This window comes from Mastacembelus armatus, chromosome 13 (assembly GCF_900324485.2).
Source record: "Mastacembelus armatus chromosome 13, fMasArm1.2, whole genome shotgun sequence".
Taxonomy (NCBI): Eukaryota; Metazoa; Chordata; class Actinopteri; order Synbranchiformes; family Mastacembelidae; genus Mastacembelus; species Mastacembelus armatus.
The window spans coordinates 23,341,550-23,350,490 of NC_046645.1; the positions used below are offsets into that span (position 1 = coordinate 23,341,550).

Consider the following 8,941-nt stretch of genomic DNA (forward strand, 5'->3'; position numbering starts at 1 on the left):
GCTACCAAGTCTGACTGCATGTTACTTTAAGACAATCTCACAAAACCACAACGTAATCTTAGTAAATTGCAAAGTATACTTCCATCACTGCTCAGTCAAAAAATGATGTTCAAACATCAAGCTTTTCACATAAAAGCCTATTTTTTCTTCCATCCCTGAAAATGTAACTTCCTCAAAACTGTTTTTAATTATGAGAAAACTACTGGACATTGGGCTCTTTCTTGTGCTTGCACATTTTAAAAAACTGCAGCGTGGGTACAAAGTGAGTTCAAGTTTCATTCTTTTTGGATGAAATCACTGCACTAACAAAGCAAGAGAGGAACATGCTGCATTGGATCACTTGCTGAGGGAAAACTGCATGACAAAAACCACTATGTCTTCATTTTCAATTCATTTTGTTTATTAACTTATGGAGTTTATTTTCCAACATGTGTTTTACTGCACAACAAATTCCAAAATGTGATTCACATCATAATGGAAAAAACACTAACAAGATTACGTGACACTGAACCGCTATTCTGCATTTGTATCAGCTCAGGCTTTCTGAGCCTGGTGCCAAACTACTAACATTACCAGCCCAGTTGTGTAAATATTTACACAAACACAGAAACACACTATGCACATAATCTCGTAAAATCTGCCACAATTTCACAGACACTGGAGAAAAAAGCAGAAATCCCTCCTATATACACCCTTATTACCCATGCACTCAGATATGCCTGTGGCTACAAACCTTTTTGTGTGTAAAACTTACTTTCTGAACTCAAACAACAGGAATTTTAACCTTGAATATGATCGGATGAATCCACTAAAAAATCTGAGCCATTATTCAGATGTCACAGGATGTTTACTTTTTTCTGGAATACAATGTCCTGCCAAAATAAGTCTTGCATTATGTAATCTGTCAATAAGCTGGGGTCAATTAGTAGTCCACAGTCTCCTAAAAAGCTCCATAAGAAACTGAATGGAAAAAATATATATATTTAAAAAAAAAAAAAAAAAAACAACGTGATGATACATTAGTTGTCAGTTTTGATCTTCTTTTTCTTTTTCTTTCCTGAGCCCTCCACTACATCACCATATGAAAAGTCTACTGGTTCACATTTCACTGTCACTTCTTCCACCTTCATCCTCACACTGGGCTCCACTCCCTCCTCCACTTCCTCTCGCTCCCTGTCCTTCTTTTTCTTCTTTTTCTTCCTCTTCTCCTCTGAAACATCACCCTTCTGGAAGGGGAGCTCCATCATCACTTCCTCCTGAATTTCAGCTACAGGTTCCTGTTTCACTTTCACCTCCTCCTCTTGCTCTGTCTTTATCCGCTTTTCTTTCTTTTTCTTCTTCTTTTTCCTCACTTCATCCTCTTCCTCCTGCCCTGCTTCTTCCATGAATCGTTTAACTACCCGAGGGTGAAGGGTTGTAGACGAGGGCCCAAATGTGGCTCCATCCACCTCACTCTCTGCAATGCAGGTCAGCGTAGGGGTTTTACTGCCGAAGGGGTGGAATCGCTGTTTCAGCCCTGGTGGTATAGAGGGCGCTGGGGCAGCAGGAATGACCTGAGGGACCTGGTTGGTGTTGGTGTCTCCGTAGCTCTCACACAGGTTAAGCAGGCCTGAGAAAGCAGGTCCAACAACCATGCTCCCCGACAACTGCTTGTTGCTGGTGAGCAGGTGGAGCTCTGAGTTACCGTGTGTGGACGCCAGGACACTGTAGATCTGTTGGCCATTCCCAGTACTGGCTCCACCTGCAGTAGCAGGAACTTTTAAGGTCTGAAGACCTGAGAGGGGCAGCTTAATGCCACTGAAACTGAATAGAGGGAGAAGAGCAAAGATTAGGCATGATGCACATACAACATGTTGGAAAACTTTTCATTGACTTATGAAGTTTATACCAAAGTAGAGACAGTTTTTTCACCATTTTCTAAAGCTTCAGCATGAAGCGCAACTCTAGCTCCATTGCAACATTCACAAATCTTAAGTACTACATGTTGAGTCAGTCTTACCTCTTACGCTGCCACATGCTACTGAGATCATGTAACTTTAGAAACTACAAATGACGCATTGTCCCACAAATGTTACACTGATATCATAAGCTCTGCACCACTAGTGCTCATTGAAAATACTCAGGATTTTTACCAATACAGTCTTGATGTTAGCCACAGTTAGTACCATTAAGTATAGAGTAGGTCAGTTCTTTGACTTGTCAACTCCTCTTAGGCTTCCTTTTAGTGTTTACCGCTATTCTGTAATTGTAATTTGCGAACACAGTAATTCAGTTCAGTAATTCAGTAAATGTTTGATAGCTTCACTGTAATTTATTGGTAAAACTGATGCAGCCTGTGCTATGACTTTAACAAGTTCTAATATTCAGCTGGAGATAGTGTTTAGTTGATTGATATCTGCAAAGTTCAAGAACAAATGTCCAATAAATGTCTACAGACACACCCTGCCTGTCAGAAACGTCTTTCTGATTGACTTCTTGTTAAAATCTATATAAGAAAGAGTCAGACACAGGGAAATGCTGTACCCACCATCCTGGGTTAAAGCTGGCAGGAGCTTTAATAAGCCATAATTCATTCTTCTTGGTCTTCAGACTCTTTGTCAGAGTGTGGCTGCAGGGCTTATGGCAGAAAGACACATAGTCAGGGGGACACTGGTACCGAGTACTCTTCTTTTCTGTGGATCCAAACGGCACCCATTAATCATTCATGAATGAAACAATGTGCATCGGAAACACAGAGATAAACAACAGCTGAATAAAATAAGTAGATTAACCTTTAGTATAAGTAACCACATTGATTGTGAGAGCTTCCTTTTCAATGGTGCCAAATGATTATTGTATTAAAACCAACTTTTTGATACCTACAAAGATCTGCCATTAATTCACCCTGGGTTAAATATTGGATGTCTGATGTAACTGGGTGAGCCAGAACTAGACTGGTTACAAACTGTTCCTTAAAAATATCTGGAGAAAGACAGATGAATTTTTTTAAGGCAGAGTAAAAAACAGAAAAACGTGGGACTCGTCCAGTCACAGTCTACTGTACTTTACAGTTCTGTCCTGTATACTTGGCTGAAACTGCATTTATGAAAGCGGGCTAATTGAACTATTAGCATATGAGTCAACCAGCACCAACTTTACATAAACAATACATGTAAACTTACCGGCTCCCTTTTGCTTTGCTGGAGATTTTGTAGCCGAAGTGTCTGCTTCATCTTCGCTTGATGAGGATGATATGTCTTTTGGCATGATTACGTATTAAAAATAACCGTAAAATATTGAAATTGCGACTTTTATAGCACAAAACACATGGCTATAAGGACAGCACATGTGTTGACACCATATGAACTGTGACCTCTAGTTTATCCACTTCCGTGCCATCCATGTGGCTGTAGTTCTACAGCGGGTCTTTATGAGAAGGTTTACTTTGACCCAACCAGGTAAGGGAACTCAAACATCCATAATGCCCTTCGCAAGGTTACGTAACATTCTAGCGTCCGCTGTGGAAGCAGTTGACGGCAGTGAGGAGCAGGCCGAAACGGGTAAACAAAACAAACATATGAGAAAAAGAACAAACACAAGCCAAACATTTGACCAGATTTGATGTCGGTAGGATGTGTAGCGCTGTTATAAAGCTGTGTGAAGCCAGATAAAGGAAAAGGCCGCTAGCAAACAGCCAAAGCTAAATAGGTTAACGCAGCTAACCACATTAGCAAGCTAGCCGACTCGTTGAGCCCGCTGGGGTTAGCTGGCCGGCCATGTCGTCCCCGTCCTCCTCCAGGCGCCAGTGGTGCTACCTGTGCGACCTGCCAAAGATGCCCTGGACTGTGGTGTGGGACTTCAGTGAAGTGGTTTGCCGTGGCTGCGTGAACTACGAGGGAGCTAATCAGATTGAATTCCTCATAGCGAGCGCCCGACAGTTGAAACGGACTCACGGGTTGCAGGACGGTAACGTAAGGTCACCTGGTCCCTCGCCGAATAAACACGGCGCGTCTGGCAGAGGAGAGGCGGCTGCAGACGGGGGCAGGCCTCACACCGATCGCTTCGAAAGGGGGGGAAGAGGAGAAACGACCAGCTCCGCCGTTCGCGTGCCGCCAAACGGGCTGCACCGTGACGGGCAGCCGCCTCCAGAAGTGAACCGCCAGAGCCCCAGCGGCAGTCGGAGACCCATGCTAAGCGCCGCTATACCTCCCAGCCTAGTCACTCAAAGTATTGCTGGGATTCCTCACGGGCTACTTGCGGGCATGCCTGCGGGTCTGACCGCTAGGACAGCACCCATGAATAACCCCATGATCTTCCCTGCTCCGGTGCTGGCCGAGATGAGTCGCAGACAGCTGGGAATAGGGATGGGGATAGCCCCTTTTATCACTCCGGAGCTGGAGCGAGAACTCAGTTCAGCCCAGAATCAACCCAAGACACAGACGCAGATCCACACTGCTGTGGCTGGCAGCAGCACCAGCAAGAGTACAGGGCTCCCATCTTCTTCTTCTTCCATAGCTGGAGGTGTGAGCCAGACCAGCCCCAAGCCTGCCTCTTCTCCAGCCAGGCAACCACGCCCCCTTACCGCAAGGTCTGGAGGAGAGCCTCTGGGATCCAGCAACTCAGCAGAGGCGGCCACCACAGCTGCAGCGTTACCCCACAGCGGTGCCTCCGAGCTGGCATCAGCTTCTGCCGGCAACGCCATTTCCACCGGAAACACTCTGTCCTGTACCTTGTGTCATGAGAGGCTGGAAGACACGCACTTTGTCCAGTGTCCATCGGTGCCAGGCCATAGGTTTGTGTGTTTGAGATTTTTTTTGTATTGTTAAAGTGGCATTGAAACAGTGGAACTTTTTGTGTGTTCATGTTTCCATTATTAACAGGTTTATTTTTTAAGTCAGTCATTTGTTATGAGTTTTACCAGTTTATAAACTAAGTCATAATCACACACTTGAACAGACAAGTGATTATATTAGTGAAATAACCAATTGTTGTTAGCAAACGTCATATCTCACTAAAAGTTTTAATCCCTCTCCTCTTTACCTTCATCAAATGCAGGTTCTGTTTTCCCTGCACCAGAGTGTACATCCAGAGCCGGCGAGGCGATGGGGAGGTGTACTGCCCCAGTGGAGAGCGCTGTCCATTGGATAACTCTCCCAACAGTCCCCCATGGGCCTTTATGCAGGGAGAGGTTTCTACCATACTCGGCACTGCTGGAGCAGGAGCTGCATCAGCTGCCGCATCTGGAGCTGGGACAGGGCCTGGAGCTGCGGCTGCGTCCGGGGCTGGGGGTGGAGCTGCGAGTGGATCCGCAGCTGCGAGCGGAGATGTTACCGTCAAGAAAGAGAGAGAGACGTGATGATGATTTCCATGGAAACCAGGACCCAACACAGCAACAGGCAGGTCCACAGACATACGCCCCCCACTAGCCTGACATTTTTATCATACTACAGGGCCATTTTACAAAAAAGCACCTGAGATATTGGTTCATGAAATTTTTATCAATCTGGCTTTTCAGGATATTGGCATAATAGAAGTAAAGAATTGCATCAATAAAGGCATGAAATTTAAACAGGCAGACTGCAGAGATGTCTCATGACAACATCCCTTAATAAGAGTAATCAGGAGACTGTACAAGTGTCATAACTGTATTTGCTTAGGTCCCTCTAGATTTGCCTTGATACAGCTTTGATGTGGTGGGCTGTTACTCTGTGTAATTTAATTATTTTAATTTAACCCAGGAGTCGTATCACATACCAGGAGGAGACATCTGCACTGGACCGCTGATAGATCCAGAAGAGAACCAACACAGCGACTCTCAGTTAAAAAAAAACCTCCACTACACAGGTCATAACTCCAACTACTCACACCACCATTTTTAATCACCACTGTCAGTCCTCATCAGATATCTGATTGAAGATGCAAATATTGCCTTCATACATTATTCTCTCATTTGTTTTTCTTTTCCAAATAACGGTTGACTCTATGAACTGTTGACCTAAATCCTATTGTTCTGATACAGCGAGAATGTGAAATTTCATTAATCACTTTAAACCTTCCACTGTATCCTGTGCATTGTATGCTTATCCTCATCCGCCATGGAAGAGAGTAAAAAATGCTCAATGCAGTAAACAGCAGAGATGTGGGTGAAATGAAACAATTTCCCAAGACAATGACTGATGTCACTGAGCAGATAAATGTACTGTTGGAATCAGATATTTAGGGCCAATCAACTGCTGAACAATGGCCACTATTTAGCTGTACTAGAGGAAACAACTGGTCATGCCCACAGTAGTTCTGGCAGTGAGCATCAGCTAAATGCAACAAGATTGTCTGACTTTTCTTCATTAAGTAACTTCCACCAAGAAAAATGTGGAAGATGCTGTAATCACATAAATCTAAATTATTAAGGTACACCTTAAGAAACAGCCATTGTGATCAGGCGTGTTAGCAGACCCAATATAACAGTTAACCTTTTTCAGACTCACAAAAAGCCACGGTCCAGTGTTTATTCTAACTCTACACTCAACATTGTGTTTGCACAGGAAAGCACAAATGCTCGCTTCGACAGTCTCAACACAAGCACTGAGACGCTACAACAGTAGGCCACAGCTGTTATGTGTCTTTTCCTTGTTGATGAACAAACTGTTGACCAGCAGCATTCAGCAGCAGGTCAGGTGTCCGACTGCTCACAGTAAAATACAGGCTGTTCTGAGTCCAAACAAGTTGGAGCTTCCCTGTCTCAGTACAAATGATATTTTCTCCCAACACGTGTTCTAAATAAAATACTTCTGCTTCTACAAATACAATTTACTGACATGAAATTGACCTTTATGATCAAGTGTACCCTTGATTTTGAAATACATATTTATTGTTTAGTGACAGATTCTGTGTCCTGGTGCACAGTTAGAAATTTTCTGAATTAACAGCAACCAATTCCACCAGTTAAACATGAAACCAGGCGCAGGGTGCAGACAGAATGCCAGCAGCAACGGTTCTGTGTATTTGTTTTTCATCAGCTTTAAATTAAGCTGACTTTGACTCAGAGAAAGGTGAATGATTGCTGTATAGAAGCAACCAGTTAATCTGTCAAATCATCAGCCAGCCACTGAGACTGTGTTTAAACGTTGCTTTCATAAAAGATCCAGCCCAGCCTCTGCTTTACCCCGAATGTATATTAAACGATATCTATAGATAGGCCCAAGACTATATTTTCTACTGGAATGTTAAATGTTCTATACTGTATAGCTCTATAATAGTATGTATGTGCAATCCTTAGTCATAGTATATGCAACAGTTTGGAATATGTAATTAAAAACAATTGCCTATTATTTCTTAAACCCTTTGTTTTTTAAAGTGAGAATCCACCTAAAAGTTGAACTGTTTTCTGTAAACCTGAAAGTTTAAATATCATTTAGGAATGAGTTTCTCCCACGACTAGAGATAAGACGTCCACTCACCCTGTAACACTCCTGTGGTAAGTTATCACAGTATTCCCATCTTGGATTTAGAAGTCAACATTGCAGTGTAATTAATTTTATCTTGATTTAAATGAACCACCACAAGTCTGAGAGGACCACATGGACTTCTCACGTCTTTGATAGCAACGTACACATTCAGGAATTTAATGTCTGCAACCTGAACAGTCCAACGCTATGGTAATTACACATTTAAATGAATTAGTTTAGGTGGATTCTCGCTTTATGTGCAGTATGTACTCACTAGTACAGAAGCACAGACAAACCAAAGGTAATATTATGCCCAAACTGATGTTTCTGGATGTAAGTGTTTTATGGAAAAAAGTATATATAAATATATATATATATTGCTATATTTCTTAGCCAGGTCTTAACCGGTTTTCTTCATCAAGCCGTTACAGTTTACAGGCCCATGTGGTCTACTGTACTTATGGGATTTTACACATAAAGTTTATGTATTCAGCAGATACATATGTAGGGCTTCTGTAGTGAGAGGATATCCCATAGATCAGGTCTGTTCAAGAGAAATGTCTTTGAAGAAGCAGAATTTAAGTTTAATATGCACTGATACGTCATGCAATCCCTTGTTAAGTGCCTTTTTAAAATGTTTACCGTCTGTGTATGTGGGAACCTCAGGGGAAGTTGGAGTGCAATGGCTTTTTTTTATTGTCTAATCAATGATTAACCTGAATCTGTTTCCCTTCAATCACCATCCGACGGCTTTTGCTTTTATCTGAAACCTTTGTAAAGTCGGCCAGCCATTCATCCTTTGATACAGTCTTTCCTCGCATTTCTTTGTCGAGTTCATTTATAGATCTGTCAGTTTTATTGCAGCTTCACGTACAAAATAGAAACAGGAATAAATGGGATGGAAACTTCTACTTGTTTGACTATTTCTTGTATTTTAAAATGTTTATGAGGAGAACTTAATAAAACGTAATTAGCTAATCAAGACCCTTCTGTTAGAACTGATTGTTGCCTAATTAATCCTATCTTAGTTCTCATACAGCTAAACTGATTCTTTGGATATAAGTTGTTTTGTAATCTTTTAGAAGACATTGGTTGGTATCGTTACTACTTAGATAACAGCTTTTCTCAGGGCCACAACTACAAACAATGATACTTTAGATCATATAATTATTTAAACCACAGGCTAAAGTATATTTAAAATATTTGATTCCTTACATCAAAATATGTAATTAATAAGGACATTTTCCACTTTGTTGCCAATTTATGAGTCAGATTTGTATCTATTGTGTAGGTATATAACCTTTCATTGTAGTAATTATTCAATTATTCAAATCTTTATTTTTTTAGCAGTAATTTGTAAATGCTCTTGTGTTAAAGTGACATGGATCAACACTAGTGTTTACGGGGGTGACTTTCCAGTCCTGCTCCACTGCAGTTTGGCAAGTCTGAGTTTAATGTCCATCCAGAATGACCAGTTAGCAGTTATGCTGTAACACAAGAAATGTCAAAAATGTGAA

The 8,941-nt window shown here is 41.8% G+C and overlaps 2 protein-coding genes across 2 annotated transcripts; one reads left to right on the plus strand and one right to left on the minus strand.

Annotated features, from left to right (window-relative positions):
- Positions 1-382: 382 nt before the first annotated feature.
- Positions 383-3,453, minus strand: polr1g (RNA polymerase I subunit G). Its single transcript, XM_026331635.2, has 3 exons — positions 3,162-3,453; positions 2,528-2,672; positions 383-1,803 (listed from the first exon to the last, which is right to left on the minus strand). Exons 1-3 carry the CDS (start codon positions 3,244-3,246, stop codon positions 1,020-1,022), a joined length of 1,014 nt encoding a protein of 337 aa, XP_026187420.1. The 5' UTR covers positions 3,247-3,453; the 3' UTR covers positions 383-1,019.
- Positions 3,454-3,482: 29 nt separating this feature from the next.
- Positions 3,483-8,335, plus strand: irf2bp1 (interferon regulatory factor 2 binding protein 1). Its single transcript, XM_026331627.1, has 3 exons — positions 3,483-4,771; positions 5,035-5,375; positions 5,718-8,335. The coding sequence occupies exons 1-2, from the start codon at positions 3,756-3,758 to the stop codon at positions 5,333-5,335; spliced, it is 1,317 nt and encodes a 438-aa protein (XP_026187412.1). The 5' UTR covers positions 3,483-3,755; the 3' UTR covers positions 5,336-5,375; positions 5,718-8,335.
- The last annotated feature ends 606 nt before the right edge of the window (positions 8,336-8,941 follow it).

Coding starts and splice junctions, on each gene's coding strand:
- polr1g (XM_026331635.2), bottom strand. CDS start 3,246: ATGCCAAAAGACATATCATCCTCATCAAGCGAAGATGAAGCAGACACT. Junction 2,673..3,161: donor AGCAAAGCAAAAGGGAGCCG/GTAAGTTTACAT, acceptor TTGGATCCACAG/AAAAGAAGAGTACTCGGTAC. Junction 1,804..2,527: donor GCCAGCTTTAACCCAGGATG/GTGGGTACAGCA, acceptor CCCTCTATTCAG/TTTCAGTGGCATTAAGCTGC.
- irf2bp1 (XM_026331627.1), top strand. CDS start 3,756: ATGTCGTCCCCGTCCTCCTCCAGGCGCCAGTGGTGCTACCTGTGCGAC. Junction 4,772..5,034: donor CCATCGGTGCCAGGCCATAG/GTTTGTGTGTTT, acceptor CATCAAATGCAG/GTTCTGTTTTCCCTGCACCA.